This window comes from Perca flavescens, chromosome 23 (assembly GCF_004354835.1).
Source record: "Perca flavescens isolate YP-PL-M2 chromosome 23, PFLA_1.0, whole genome shotgun sequence".
Classification (NCBI taxonomy): Eukaryota; Metazoa; Chordata; class Actinopteri; order Perciformes; family Percidae; genus Perca; species Perca flavescens.
Genome location: NC_041353.1, coordinates 4,525,666 through 4,542,378, shown reverse-complemented (window position 1 = coordinate 4,542,378; position 16,713 = coordinate 4,525,666). Strand labels below are relative to the sequence as shown.

Here is a 16,713-nt window from a genome sequence, read left to right as displayed (position 1 = left end):
TTCATTTACAATAAGACAATACGTTACAGATGCATCGTTGCATTTCAAGTGTAATGGTGCATACGGTATACTTACACATGTTACACCAAAATCTCTGACCCATCAGAATGTTTTACTGTAGCGCCGTCTACCTGCCGTAAATCATTATGTGACTTTGCAGAAAAATAGGACCCGGGCAGAGGCATTAATAAAAACTATATAAAACTAGTGTTCTTTTCACTGTTGGTCTCATTTGCGTTTACATGTATTTTGTGTGCAAAAATCTTAATCTGTAAAGTAACTATTAACTAAAGCTGTCAGATAAAAGTAAAAACTACAGTATTTTTGTCTGAAATGTAGTGGAATAGAAGTATAAAGTGGCATTAAAAGAAAATATAGTAAAGTACAAGTACCCCAAATTTGTACTTAAGTACAGTACTTGAGTAGATGTGCTTAGTTATACATTCCACCACTGCATATTATACCTTTTCAAGAAATAGTGCACAGTGTAGCAACTCCATGAACGTGTGACAGATATCTGCTGTCATGTTATGTATAATATTGCCCAATTATATCAGGTAACACAGCATGAATCATCAGTATTGTTGCAAAGACAGCTCTCAGTTTAATAAAGCGGTTAATCTGTTGAGCTAAACTATATTTGATGTGCGACACCTGCCAGCCAATGAATTAGTATTCAGGGTGAAAGTGTTGTGCACACACACACTCACACACACAGAGAGACACACAACTGTCATCAGGTTTAAATGACTATGAAATGAAAGAGGAGAATGGAAGGAGGGGAGGTAGTACAGTACAGGAGGAGAGGAGGAGTGATGGGGTGGAAGTGAAGGAGGATTGAGGGCGGAGACAAGCAGACGCTTAAAAGTTCAGCAGCTGTTCCTGAACGCAGCCCTGTCCCTCCGTGTGTGTGTGTGTGTGTGTGTGTGTTTACACTCACTGTTGGCCCATTAGCTGTCCTCCACATGTGGGTCCATCTGGTTCATAATGGCCATATGGCCCAGCTGGACCCCCATCTCGTTCTCTCCCCAGGTGACTTAAAGTCTCTGTTAATTAGAGCTGATGTCTCATTTAGTCTGATTCTCTTTTTGTTTCTCACAGAGTCATTTTGGTTTCATCCAAAATGTGCCATTTAACTAATTAACTAATTGTGTAATTTGTGGTGGAGTCACCTGATTCAGCCTGTTAATGTGTGTGTGTGTGTGTGTGTGTGTGTGTGTGTGTGTGTGTGTGTGTGTGTGTGTGTGTGTGTGTGTACTTGTAAAAATGTCTTTACCCAGGAGTTAGCCCAATCCTTTGAGCAGGGATCAGTCCAAGAAAACACCTAGGAATTTAGTCAGCCCTGAAAGGATTTATTTCAAAACAAACCGTTTATCTGACACATAGTGTAGTTCATTTGCAGTCCCAGCCAATCAGAAGTGCTGCTCCCAGCCGGAGGCTTTCTGGCTGGAAGCCGGCTAGAATCCAGTTTCCAGCCACTGGGAGCCCGCTGAAATCAACACAAACCCCCCCCTGTTTACATGTTTGCGTATGACACAGAGTACAGCAATACCTGTATCTGTTCAAACTAGAAAAAGATCAAATGAACAAAGTAATCTCATTATCCCAGAAGAATATTTACAATAGGAACTAACTACATATCCGCGTCTGTTGTGTGACGTGTGTATCAGTGTTTTAAGCCCCCAATGTCTCCTTCCAGGCAGCGCTGCCTGAGGCACTAGGGTTAGGTAGTGGTTAGGGTTAGGTGCCTTGAAGTCAACGGTCGCAGCGCTGCCTGGAAGGAGACGTTGGGGGGGGGGCTTAAAACACCATTTAGCGTGTGACGCCAGGGGACAATGGATTGTTGCATTTCTATTATTTTAAAGCCTCTGAACACCCACACAGGTGTTTTCTGTTATTCCTGATTAGATGCTTTTCAGGTTGAAGGTGGGCCGAAACTTTAATGGGAACTTATTAGGTCACAGAATCTTTCTACCAATAAGGGTGACAAAGGTGTCTTTTGTCCCGTGGACTCAGGAAGATGTCAGTCCTTCAGTCTGAAAATAACCTTGAAAATATAACATTTTCTATAACACACAGCCATTTCAAGACTTTGTATGCATGGCCGTATCTACCATTAAGGACACAGAGGCCAGGACCTCTGTATTATTCCCCCCCCAGAGAAAAAGTAATTTAACTGCCTAAAATAAACTTGGACATCGCCAAGAGAGAACTCTTTCTCTGTCTGATCATCATCACCATCATTACTTGCGGGTGACTAAGTAGGTGGTGAAGTGGATTATCTATACGATCTTTAGTCAACGCTGTGGTTTTCGGGTATAGTGTCAAACAGTCAGGACCCACCGAACAGCTATTCTTTCTACTGACTACAGCAGCTAACTAACATAGGCAAATCAGTGAATTTAACTAGTAGAATTATACTTTTTCAATGCCGTTCATCTCCAGAACGACATCAGACGAAAAGCTCCCTTACTGTCGCACAGTGTCTATTGATGCCGTCTGATGTTAACGTTGTCACTGAGACAGACTAAAACGAAGAGGCTACTTCATACAAATCTTTCCTTTGGGAAGCAATGAGATAGACAATATGAAAATGATAGAAAGGTGGTGGAGAAGAGAGAGCAAGACCAGGTACTGCCCACCATCCCACCCAGGCTTATGTTTCTGTGCTGTTAAACCTATAGACCGTTCTGATCCAGTTCAAACAATGTAATAACCATATTAGCAATATAATGGAATTTATAGTTTCCCTACAAACCTAGCAAAAGTAAAATAATATAGTATTTATTATATAACACACATTTTGCATATGTTTCTTTTCTGTTTCAGACACATTTCTATAACAAAATCTAAAAAAAAAAGGTCTTAAAATGTGCATAGATCAGGGAAATAAACAAATATTTGGACCTTAGTCCAAATATTGGACTAATATCCTGGATACCGTTTGTACGAAGCCTGGTTTCTGGACATATGATGCTGGCTTTGAAGAAAGTAATCTCTTATTTCAGAATATTTTGTTCTCTAAAGTAAATAATTCCCAAATCTTTTTTTTCCAAATTTATTTATTGAGTTTATTTATTGAGGGAGGATCATATTCAATTGTTTTTATATTTCCTTTAATAGACCTTTTAATGGAATTCCATTGCTAGGCCACAGCCTGGCCCCTTGTTTACTTCCTGTCAGTTGATGTCATTCACATAAACTGCGACAGGAAATCAACTTGGGGCCATTAGTATGTTTACAACTGTGAAATGGTCTCTAATGCATCGAAACAACGAAACAACATACGAATTTTTGTGTTTGCCTTCGTTCGGTGAGTCTTTAAAGCAGCTGAAGAGCTACTTGATGAACACATTTTCACCTTTCAGCCTCCTATTCAAGCTAAAGAGAGGTGAAAATGTCTTACGCTCATTTTAAGAGGACGCCAACCTGAACCAACACACAGTGATTTGTGAAAGACAGAAAAACACCGCAGAGGAATGATTTTTCAAAAATAGTTTATTTTGTAAGCAAAATATGAAACAAGCTTACATAAAAATGACAATTTGTGTTGATTGTTGTTTTACTCACTGTCCACTAGGCCCTCCTTTGTTCTTCACAATCAGTTTCTGTATGTCTGACAAGCCTGTAATAACTTTGTTACAGAACTCTTGGGTCAGTTTTATGTCCCAAAAGACCTCGATGGCCCGGACAAGCTCCTGTCTTGTGCGAGGCTTAACCTCATTTCGGATGAAGTCTTTCATTGAGTGCCAAACAAGCTTGATGGGGTTCAAATCCGGTGACTCTGGCGGAGTCCTCACCCAGTTTATTCCCTCAGATGCAATGCAAGCTGCAGCAGCTGTGTGCCTTGGATCATTGTCCTGGAAGAAGCGATGATTGGACCCAAAATGCCCTCTGACGTATGGTGCTGCAACTCCTTTGATGATGGCGTTCTCAAAATAATGTCTGTCCATGCTTCCTTCAAAGATGACCACAGGACCTGCACCGTGTCGTGAAATCATTCCCCAGACATGGAGCTTAAAGGAGTTTTGGGGCTTTGGTCTAACCCTAACCCTGGCAACAGGTTGGCCTTTCATGTAGGAACTAAGCTGGGTGTGGTCCTCCAGAGTTACTGTCGTTACGTCCGTAAACAGCACGTCATGCCACGTCTCCCCAATCTCGAGCCACTGAACAGCTTGTCTGAGCCTTGCCTCTTTGTTGAGCTCTTTTGTAATCGGGCAGAAGCTGTTCTTTCCAAATTTCCACCCGAGATTCCTGCGGGCACGGCGAACGCTGGTCAGGCTAAGTTGAACACCAAAATCTGCTTCAATTTTCTGCTGTAAAGCTTGGGCCTTCATCTTAATGCTGCTCTTTGTCACCTCGTCAATGGCAGTCAGTATATTACTGTGAAAGTTGGGGGGGGGAGGGAAACTTTTAGACAAAGGAACCCATTTCATACACAAAGAAGAAGTTTCCAGCTGTTTCAGAGACTGTTATAGAGCTCCAGTGTGGTGAGACTTACTGGTGCAGTTTTCTCGGACATGAGCGGCGCGGTTCCCTCTCCTTGAAGTGATATCTCACAGTCCTCAGCGACACGGCGATGCCCAGGCTTGTAAAATGTTGCTGGATCTCGTGTGCTGATTTTCCACTTGCCCGCATGAGACGAATCTGTCGGGACCTCTCCCTGTTGATGTGCGTCATCTCTGCTGCCGTCTGTGGCGATCCACAGCTTGCTTATTGCAGGGGCCAGTTTATGCACACTTATAAAGCACACAAAGTGGGTGTTCTTCAGTAAGCTTTTGCGATTGGCTGAAGTTTGCCACAGGTAGTCTAACCAATAAGATTTGAGCCTGTCGGCTACACCAGCAGCTTACCACCAGTCGGCCCCGCCCCCTTCTGTTGTGTTCATCTAACTTGTAAACTTGTTTTGAGCTGTGGACCCTGAGAAGCTGCAGTCTGCTTATTATAATCGACTTTGGGCTTGTTTTTCTCTAAAGTCGCTGGTGGTTGTGGCTTTTGGGGCTCGTTTCTGAAGTGTATTTGCTTATTTGGGCTTGCTCCCTTTATGTCTAGTTTGTCCGGTCGCAGGATCCGTCCACAAGCCCGATCCCTCTGCCATTTTCCTCCATAAACACAGGTGTCTGACAATCAGGCAGTGACACATTGATGGAGTTTCTTTATACTTTGCTAACAATGCCAGGGACATGAAATATTCAGTGGGTGAAATATGGGAAATAAATACAACAAAGAGTAGGAGAAAAGTGGATTAAAAGATTAAACGGATTGAACCTGAAGAGGGGCACAATTCAAAGGCAGTATGCAGATTGCGTACATGTGAAATACGTGCACACCATGAAGATCTTGTTTGTCATGCCAGCACTGATAATCATAAAAATACACGCAGCACCATTCTTGTCAATGAAGTTTACGGACATTGGAGTCTTAAAACAAGACAAGCTGAAGGCTTCACTGAGATAATTACTCGGCCAGTTTGTCATATGCAACTTCTTTACTTTCATTTTTATTCATTCATTCATTTATTCCTCATTTTTGTTGACCAGTTGGTTTTGTTCAACTTCTTTAGAGTAAAAAAATAAAAAAATGCAATCTACAGTATATTTGAAATGGTTTCTTATGAAATACAAATAAATTATTTGTACTTTTTTGGAGATCAAAGTTGCTTCTTTTGGGCTTGTTTCTGTAGACCTGATTGCATGTTTCTCTCACGAGATCTGGCAACACTGGCTGCCAATTAAATATTAAAGGTTTTAATTTTCCTTTCCAAAGATTGTTTGCCTATTAAACACCATGTGATTTTTTTTTCGTGAATGTAAACGAAATGTCCTTTTTACGGTCTTTCATCAGTTTACAGTGTTGGCAGTAGGGTTTAATGTTTTTCCCGAAAATGAGATGAATCAGATCCCGGGAAATAGACAGCCCATATTCCGGGAATCCCGGGAAATGGCCGAGAAATGGCTGTTTTTTTTGGTTTGTTTTTAGCCCAAGTACTGTATCGATATCATTCAAATATGCGTTCCCAAAATCCCAAACTGACATTTTTTATATTATTTGTATCATTTTTAGGACTAAAGAACACAGTTTATGTCCATCATCAATACAGTTTGCAATGATCAATTCTGCTGCGTGATCAAGTGAGCTGCGTGCTGCAGCGTGACATCTGCTGCAGCGCTAATTATGAAATGCCAGGTGGAATGTCTTGTCTTCTGAAAATCTAGGCAACCCTTATATAATCAATGTTTTATGGAAATCTATTATACAAACTAACAAAATATGCTTAAGTAAACCATTGAATGATTTCTAAACCATTACGTTATCAAAATCCATTCTGTGCCTGTTGAGGATGTGTAAGAGGCTGCAAATGGGAATAATCACTCAAAGTTAACCAAATACAAATACGCCTTATAAACCGGTCACACAACTTGCACTGAGCTGTTTCATTGTCCGGTCTTTCAAAATGCTCCCAAACAAAGCTGGCCGCAGACATCATTAACAGAGTTAGGTGCGTAGTGCGTGCTGCGTAACAAACTTCTTCTTCTTCTTTAATGAATGAATGTATTGAGCCTGTGTAATTATTTAGGGAGCCTGTATTACCGTAGCTACCGTCGCCAGCATACGTTACCGTATGATAATAATAGACACGTACTCCATGCCTTTTTTTATTTTATTTTCCCGTTTCCCGGGATTAAACCCTAGTTGGTAGGTAAACTGCCCTAATGCTTATTTTGTGTAATGAATGAGATATATCAAGATAAAGTAAAACAAAAATTAAGTGCTGTGTTTGGGCTCTACACTGAATTTGTACTCAGTGTTACAAAGGCCCTTTCACTCAGTGTGACGGTCTAGACTGCGGGGGCTGGGAGACCTGTAAGGATGGCACACCAATGGCCCATTGAGTGCAAAAAAAGAGATACACTAATGCTAATGGTGTGTTCTGAGCTTTATCTCGGTCTTCTAATGTAACCCGCATTACACTGCAAACACCAGGACCATGTCACAGCCTTGTCTTTGAGAATCTGACCCAATTTCACACAGACAATAACTAAACATAGGTTCACAAACAATACAATATAAATTACAATTATTAAGAAAGAACAAGGCAAGGCAGCTTAATTTGTAAAGCACATTTCAGCAACAGGGCAATTCAAAGTGCTTTACATAAAAAATTAAAGAGCAGTTAGAAAACGATTAAAAAAAACTAATTACAACATTAAAAGACAAGAATAAAATTGACAGTGCAGTATAAGAATTTAAAGAAGAGATAAAATACGCGAATAAAAGTTACAGTGCAGTATAAGAAATTAAACATTAAAGAGCAGTTATCGAGTGTCATACAGTGTCATCAATGCAACTTCAGTATAACAAATGAACAGTTATTTAAAGAAAGGCAACATCAAAAAGATAGGTCTTTAGCTTAGATTTAAAAGAACTGAGAGTTGCAGCGGACCTACAGGTTTCTGGGAGTTTGTTCCAGATATGTGGAGCATAAAAACTGAACACTGCTTCCCCCTGTTTAGTTCTGACTCTGGGGACAACAAGTAGACCTGTCCCAGACAATCTGAGAGGTCTGGGTGGGTTGTAGTAGTGTAGCAGCAGATCAGAAATGTATTTTGGCCCTAAACCGTTTAGTGATTTATAAACCAGCAAAAGTATTTTGAAATCAATTCTTTGAGGCACTAGAAGCCAATGTAGAGACTTCAGAACTGGAGTGATGTGATCCACTTTCTTGGTCTTAGTGAAGACTCAAAGAGCGTTCTGAATCAGCTGCAGCTGCACATGTGAAAGAGTATGAGAAATAACAGGCAAATTAAGCTATTAATAAGCAGTGTGTATTATTCTTACTTAAACCACCATAACCTGTAAAAGGCGGTTTCCTCCTCTGGATATCACAGTTGGCCGAATAAACGTGTTATGACACAGTATGTTCCGTTGCTTTGCAGATTTGATTGTAATGACTGAATAGACCTGCCCCAGAAATTATAGTCCCAAAATGCATTATAATCTTCTCTATTAATGTAAAGTGTGTTTTACCTGCGAAGATGAGCAGCACACTGGCAAAAGTAACCACAATATACTCTAGTCGCCCAGGGAAAGATTAATACCATTTTATTGGTATTAATTATTGGATTTTTTTTGTTATTGAGTTTGGGGAAACTTAAAAAAAAAAATTGAAACTCTGTGTACAACAAATTCTTAATTATATATGCCTTCTTAATTCGAAATTAAATGTAATATATGTAAAAAACATTGTCAGTTTGGCCCAGCATGTTGCTGTACCGGCATGTCAGATACTCTATTTCCAGATAAATGATATGCCTTGTTAACAGCAGATAAAGTAACACAGCTGTTTCTCATTAATATCCCCTTGTATTGCTTTTAGTGTTGAAGCAGTTCTGTTGATCTCTTGGCTTTCAGAACAGAAGACATAATCAGCATCTAGAGGCCTGTCTCATTCAGTCTCTATTTAATCAATAAGCTATGTTTTGTGTTAGTTAATGCATAAAATCAACATGTATCAAGGTTTTAAACAAAGCTTAAGCATAATATGCCCATGACCTTGTGATATGATAATAACAAGCACTTCACTAAAGGTATGCTCTGTGTGGGAAGCGCTTCCTCATACACTTCAAATATGATTAGAATATCTGATTGCAGGCGCACAGGGTCCAGCGGCAGTGGGCAGACTTAAAGGAGAACTCCGGCGCAAAATGAACCTAGGGGTTAATAACACATTTGTCGACCGTTCTCTGGGATATATTTTCATGTTAATCGAATGTGATTAGTTTTAGTGCAAACCGCTAATTAGCTTATAATGCTAGTCTTCGGGCAGAGGGTAAATTGCTATTTCTACACCACTAATAAGGCTCAAAATAGCACCACACTTCCACGCATAATGAGGGTCCCTACATGTAAACCGAAGCATTGAGAACTTTGTAAGTGTAAAGTTCTCAATGCTTCGGTTTACCTGTAGGGACCCGAGGGCTTAAAAAGATAGTTTATAAAGACTCAAGCTCAAGCACGGCGTTTGTCGTTCGACTGGTCATGACTGTTTTCCCAAGATGGTGCCTGCCTGTATATGTGAACGGTACAGTCTTTCTAAACTATCTTTTTAATAAACTGTCTGTACACTTACAAAGTTCTCAATGCTTTGGTTTACATGTAGGGACCCTCATTATACTACAGTTGAAGTGTGGTGCTATTTTGAGTCTTATTAGTGGTATAGAAATAGCAATTTCTTTTTACTTTACCAGTGCCCCAACGACTAGCGGCATAAGCTAATTAGTGGTTTGCGCTAAAACTGGTCACATTCGATTAGCATGAAAACAAAATCCCAGAGAACGGTCGACTCGGTACAAATGTGTTATTAACCCCAAGGTTCAGATTTCTCCTTTAAAATAAAAGGGTCACACTACAGAAGTCACACTGCTCCTCGTGGTGGCAAGATAAAACAATAAAACTGGTTTCCTCACATGGTGCTGGGGTTATGAGGCGGTGCTGCCTTCACTACGTCATCAAGGTGGGATCACATACCATTTGCAGAGTAGGGATCCAGCAGGGACCAGCCGGGACCCCGTCGCAGCCAGGCCAGCAATTTCAGATGGCTGCTGCTGTATATTTACTGACATTAAACTTCCCTCTTACACCATTGGACAAGTACATTGCTATTTAGCTTCACGGACAGTGCAAACATAACAGTCTCTGAGTCACAGAATTAGACCGACACCTGCCAACACTTTGTATTCTTAAATAAAGAATAATTTAATGTATATTGTTTAAGAAGATGAATATTTCATGTCAAGTCAACAAAGCCATGTCTGCCAAGAAGTAGCCGGATCCCAGTAGACACTCCAGTTGATTCTAATGTTCATTTAAAATGTAATATCTCAAGAAACTTTTGTTTAACTGATGTAGATTCATTAAAACCAAACCTACTTAATGAACAACTTTAATCCATGCACAGAGCCACATTGAACAAAGAATGTCCCAGGAGATACTCTTAATAATATGATTATAAATGTTTAAACTTTCTGTTCATTCAGTTCATTAACGACAAAAACTTAATAAGCCAACAATTCTATTGCTTGACAAGATGGATGTTCATTAAACCCAAATCTCCATAGTAAACACTGTAATCCATGAATTAGACAGAGCCGCTCTTCTCTGATCCCAGGGGTAATTTTGACAGCTCGTTACAGCTCAACATGTTTGCAGATGTCTATTAAGACCCTGAAACTAGGAGAGTAAAGGGAGGAGAAGAGAGGAAACACGAGAAGGAGTAATGAGAGGAAACGAAAGAGAGGAAAGACAGACAATAAACAAGGAGAGGAAACATGGAGGAAAGAAGTAGAGGATGTTAAATGAACGGAGGAGGAAAAAATGAGAGGAAGTAGTGCAATGCAGAGAAAATTACAAGATGTAATAAGTAAACGGATGAATAGGTGAAACGATGAGGTAAGGTAGTAAGGAGAGAAAGTGGATAAAGCTGGGATGATGAATAGGAAAAGAAAAAAAGAAGCGAAAAAAATTACAGCAAACATTAGCCAGATTAATTTCACAATTAAACTTGTGTTTACTGAACCAACTGTTTCACTAAATGACACTTTGTTGATCAACTTTGTTTTGCCAAACTTAATCATTTAACTGGAGTCTGTCGAAAGCTGAGCTGGAAGAAAACCAAAGCAAACCATAGAATCCAAAGATCACTGAAAGGGTCCAAATGGAGGCAGATATCGGAGTGCCATATTTTTTTAACATATTTTTTGTCTCAGTGCAAGTAATTGGTTTTTTTTTTTGGTATTTTGTTGGCTCACTTTTACTCACAACATGCTAACCAACAACATAGGATTCCATTCACTACGCTAAGCTAACTAGCGCCGGCGCTGCCGGTGTTGCACCGGACCAAAACAATGCATGCACAAAACATGTGTTGGCCCACCTATCTACAGCTAGGGGAGACCGTGATAAGCCCTATTTCAACAAACGGTGGCATATCCCTTTAAGGTGTGCATTTGACACGCATTTAAAAAAAAATTTGCTGCTAAAAAATTTTGAAAATGGAAAAAAGGCTAAGGTACAAGACTGTGTACATAAACGATCATAGACTTTATTTGTAGCAGCTCACTAGCTGTTTGCAAGTTCGTGGGTGCAGTAAACATTTCCATGGTGACAGTGTGCTTCACCAATTACAGACATTGCGGTTTACACTTAGGATTGTCGGTTGTGTAGTACTGAGTCATAACATTGCGAATACAACCTGTAGAACTAGGTTGATTTCATACAGACTTGTGGCTTCTACAGGGGCGTTTTTCATTTCACAATCTCGTAGCTGGTAGGACGTCTCATCGATGGTTTAGACATTATGGCTAATAATGAAAATCCTTGTGGAGAAAATTTATGGAATTTTCCTTTCCGGAACCACACTTTGAAGCTCTATACACTTGGTCGGTGACTCGTCATAGCTGTCTTGGGGTGGGGGGGTGAGGGGAGTCAATGTGGGGGGAAAACAATCTTTTCCCCCTGACCAGACAATATAGCGTTAACCCAGTATGGACCACTCAAAAGCACTTTTGCTGCTTAACAGAGCAAGATACATAAAAAAAAATGGAGTCGTATTGTCCGTACATTATATGTGACTGGACAAACGACCCTACGGAATGGCCAGAGGTGTCGTTTCCGGACATGTTTTGTTAACATTAGCTACGTGATTGAGTCTCCAGGTAAGACTGCTAACGTTAACCGTTGGCTACTCTTAGATGATTCAATCTGACTGTATTATCAGTAATGTTATGCCAGGGTCATCAAACAGTCTATTGTTATCACACATTCATTAAAGCTATAACATTAAAGACTAGTATTTGTTAGCATGTTGAATAAATTCCATTTAAATGTTAGCATTTGGACTGTAGCAGTGACGTTAGTGGTTTCAACACAGTCTCAGTCTGTCTATTTGGCAGTATATAAAACTTAAAATCAGGATTTTTTCTATTTATTTATAAGAGGTGCAGAACGCCACACAGCAACTTTTTGGCATTGTCCCACGGGAAAAAAAAACATCGTAACTGCTAACAAGGTCTACGCTCATTAATTCGAATGGTTTGTTTCCCCCCCACAGCATAAATGGAAATAACGTTTTAGTGGGCGTTCCCCATAATGCCGACCAAGTCTATAGGATAAAATGATGAATTGATGACATTTTATATCCAAAAGGTCAAAGGCTAAATTCACCGTGCCATCATAATTTGATAATGTTGTAAGCTGAGCTGGAAGAAAATAAATCAAACTCCAGATCCCAAAAATCACTGAGACAAGCATCTGGGAGGTGAGTCACCAACATTGTGGGGACTCACTTACCTTATGGGGACAAGCCACCGGGAGGTGAGTCGTCGACATTGTGGTCATCTGGTAGGTGAGTCTTTTAAAATTGTAGGGACTCACCTCCCACATGGGGCCAAGCATCCCGTAGGTGAATCGTTGACATTGTGGGGACTCGCCTATCATATGGGGACAAGCATCTGGCTCACCTAGGATGTGGTTTAATGGTTAGAATCAAGAGGTTAGGTTCCAGATTTGGTTCAATGTTGGCAAGACATGTCGTGGTTAGGAGTTATGGTCAGCCTCCAGAAAATGAGTGTAAATACAATGTCCCCATAAGTGACAAAAACAAATTTTCTTTTTTTTTTAGGAGAAGCAACGCTTCCTGACTGATGTCCTCCATGAGGTGATGCTATTGGATGGCCTACGTTCCTCCCACCCAATCTCCCAGGAAGTGGAGCAGGCGACGGACATCGACCGAGTTTTTGACTGGATTGCCTACAAAAAAGTAAGGGCCGATCTCATGAATTCATTAATCCTAATGAAATATGGTGACCCAGTGAGAACTTCAGGAATACTTGGCGAGCCGATGTGCCTTGTGAGCTAAATGGTAACATGCTAGCTGCCTAGTAACATTTTAGCCACAATGACCTGCTAAGGTAGTGGGCCGCACTAGCTCTATGGCTTTTATGATAGTTTAATCCATTTTGGACTCTCCAGCTCTTTGTTCCCTCTAGTAGTCAGCACTTTTGCAACTGGTCAATGTGCGTGTCAAAGTTCACCAAGTTTAACTGTGCTCGAAAGATCAAGACTGATCCACTGATCACAACAATTACAATGATATTAATTGATTAGTGTCTGTCACGTTCACAATTGTGATATGTTATTGTCTGAAAGTGTGTTTCTCTGCTGTTTGTAGGGGGCAGCGTTGATCCGGATGCTGGCTAACGTGATGGGACAGACGCTGTTCCAGAAAGGACTTAACGTAAGTTTGTGTCGCCATGCAGGTCCAGCTGTGTATACAGAGGTTCATATATCTGAGGACAACAGGGAGAGCTCAAGTTTGGTTTTAAAATGGGTTGTCACTTGGATTCAGACAGAAGCTGTGTGTGTGTGTGTGTGTGTGTGTGTGTGTGTGGGCGGGGGGGGGGGGTGGTACAGGCCTAAATACAATATGCAGAACCTTACACCACACTACCTGATAAGAGCTTTAGGTTCAGTCCTCAGCTGCATGAAAAACATCTTCCTTCATTCTGCAAACAAACACTCTACAGATGTACACCGAGTAAGTGGATTTGGCTTCAGGGGCAGTTTGAGAGAAAGTTCTGCTACTTTTTTCTGCTGTAAAACTACATTATAATTCACTGGGAGTCATCTGATCCCAGCCAGTGAGATTGTTGGTATCCAGGACTGTAATCAGCATTTTGGAAATAACAAAGGTAACCCATATAATTCCAGGTAACCCCTACCACGAGACAGCAATAACGTTTCCAATTTGTATATATTCCAATATATTATTTATTCAGCTGTAATTCCACACTGCCAGGAGTAATAGTCTGGTGGGTCATTTATTAATGGTTGGCCTTAATTATTTTTACTGGAGATACTGGAATGAGACTATAAAGTATCCACAAGTGCACATTTTCAATTGTAGAATATATATGTTAATAATGTAAATCTTAGTATATTTACATCCACCCTTTTATCCATACTCTCATAGTGCCTCTGCACTACTGCTTTTTGCACTTCTGGTTAGATGCTAGACTACATTTTATTGTCTCAGTACTTGTACTTGACAATAAAGTTGAATGTAATTGAAACTCCCCCAACTTCCTCTACTAAAACATCCTTAAAAAATTCAACACCTCTTGAAGGCGGTGGGTTTCAGAGGTGTAGGGTGTGTTTGCAATGTGACAGCAGAACATGAAAAAAATCAATTTCAGTTTAATTAGGTGCCATGAATTCCTTGGAAATATTTTTTTTTAGCTCTGCTGCAGTTGACTTAGGGACCAGTTCAAAGTAGAATTCAATAAATTGATCCGTGGTGGAGAAAAGCAGCACTGGCTGTTGTACAAAGTGATGAAACATGAATCGAAGAGAAAGCGAGAAGTCATTTGAGGGGACATATTTTTATGTTCCTTTGCAAATCAGCTTTATATTGATAGTGCGTTTTACTCTGGAGGCTCAAACCACTAAAAGATACAGTAGAGTAGATAACAACATCAGTGGTGTTAGTTACAGAGCACGATGCATTATTTATCGTTCAGCTGCATGTGGCTGCTATAACTGGCTGTCTGAAGGTCCACACTGGTTAATGTTAATGTCTTCTGAGCAGCAATAAAATGAAAATAAACTTAAGGTTCGAAGCAAAAAAGAAGCACTTTTTTATCCACAATATTGGAAGAAAATCAGTTGGAAGTTATTGTAAAAATGATGTTATATGATGTAAGGTGAAAGTGGATTAAATAGTTTTTGTTCTGAATACAGTCCCCAAAATATGTATGAATCCCCTCCACACACACACACAAACTCACTCTCTCTCTCTCTCTCTCTCTCTCTCTCTCTCTCTCTCTCTCTCTCTCTCTCTCTCTCTGTCCTGATTTTCCCGCAGAAACTGTTAGTGATCTGGAACAGTGAGAACCACATTCTATATAAAAACTCTGCTGATCCAGCAGCAGAGAATACTGTGTGTGTGTGTGTGTGTGTGTGTGTGTGTGTGTGTGTGTGTGTGTGTGTGTGTGTGTGTGTTTTGCAGGTCAAAATACAATATGCTGTTCCTTACACCACACTACCTAATAAGAGCATTAGGTTTAGTCCTCAGCTGCATGAAAAACATCTTCATATTCATTCTGCAAAAAACTCTAATTAGATGATTTAGCCAAAACACAAACTCCATAAAACATCTAAAACATAAAAAAACGTGGGGATAGTTTTCACTGTTATCTGGAATAATAAAATAATATATTAATGTTAAAAAAAAATAATTGCGGTCACTTTTCTAACAAGAAAATGTGTGAATTGGTGACTGTATGTTACTGAAGGGGATGACTATTAGGGCCTTTTCACATTTGAAAGTCCAAACTCAGGTCTGTTTTTTTGTCCGTGAGTACGCTTCCCTAAATAGTTCCTACATGAATCCGGTCACAACCAGGTCTGTGGATTGTCTTGAGTAACCATATCATCATTTCTGGAAAGAGACATTGCTGTTGAGTTTTTCAAATGTATTTTTTTTTTGGTGCTTTGACCTCCAGAAGCAGAGTGCCATTTTGTTTCATTATATTGGAGAGAAGGCAGACCTCTCTACGGCAGATATCTCGCACACTGGGCAACTCACACCTAAACTATCTAGATCTAAACTATCTATTTTTAATTTTGGGGTGAACTGTCCCTTTAAATGCCGCTTGTTATCAGTTTGGTTGAGGTGTATCGTGCTGCTAAACCTGTTTTTGTATTGGAATCGGGATGTGTGTGTGTGTGTGTGTGTGTGTGTGTGTGTGTGTGTGTGTGTGTGTGTGTGTGTGTGTGTGGAGGTGTTTCATCTCTGGTCATGTCAGATTTAGTGAAGGTAAGAGTTGTGCTTATCACACACACACGCCACACACACACACTCAGCGTTGTTATCATGCGTGTCATCTTGGTCCAATGAAGAGCTTCTTCTTGCCTTATCAGCCTCCATCCACAATGTCGCCTGACTGTGAAGAATCTTCTATATCACAGAAAAGCATTAGAGCTCTTTCTCTGCAGGTGTTCTGTGTTATCTTTCACCTTCGTGCCATTTCTAGTTTTATTATAAACCCAGCCATCCACCAACCTCCCTGAGCTTTTTTTAAGACCAATCCAGTGCCGTGGAAATGAGTTTTCTACCTGCTATTGGAAGCAGACAGGGATGAAACCAGACACAAGCGCCATTGATGATTTACAGGTTGAAAGTGAAGCTGCCGCACCAGTGACACTCTCTGTGGGAGCTTTTGAGGCCTCACCTTGTTCATTAGCTTAGAAAGTATAAGTTAGAGTTTGAAGTCAGAGCAGGGATTGCGCTCAAAGCCTTTTAGACTCAACACAGACACTCTGCACTACTGGCTTGTCGTGTCACTGCGACTTAAATTCACAATTTCAAACACCTTTTAGATGCTCTGAAATGTTTCTTTTCGGTGTTCACTCACATTTGCCGTTTCCTCATATGAATTTTGGACAGCGTCTGATGAATCAGGTCAGATCATAGTCGGAAGTTTCCCCTTTTTCACATGTAGCACACAGCAGGAAATTGTCCACGTCAGACACGTTCTTACTTACTGGAAATACTCCGTTTAGACGAGGGGTGACGCCTGGGTAGAGCGTGCGGGAGGCCGGACATGACACTGGTTTAACCCGAGGTGACATTGCCGGTTTGTAATACGATCATAA

General features: G+C 40.4%; 1 protein-coding gene across 4 annotated transcripts in view; it reads left to right on the top strand.

Annotated features, from left to right (window-relative positions):
• The window catches only part of LOC114550090 (thyrotropin-releasing hormone-degrading ectoenzyme), a 229,183-nt gene that overhangs the window by 135,224 nt on the left and 77,246 nt on the right, over window positions 1-16,713 (top strand). For all 4 annotated transcript variants that reach the window (XM_028570598.1, XM_028570597.1, XM_028570595.1 and 1 more), the window contains 2 exons: window positions 12,680-12,817; window positions 13,229-13,294. In XM_028570598.1, the coding sequence (XP_028426399.1) occupies window positions 12,680-12,817; window positions 13,229-13,294 (204 nt within the window). The remainder of the gene's footprint in view (window positions 1-12,679; window positions 12,818-13,228; window positions 13,295-16,713) is intronic.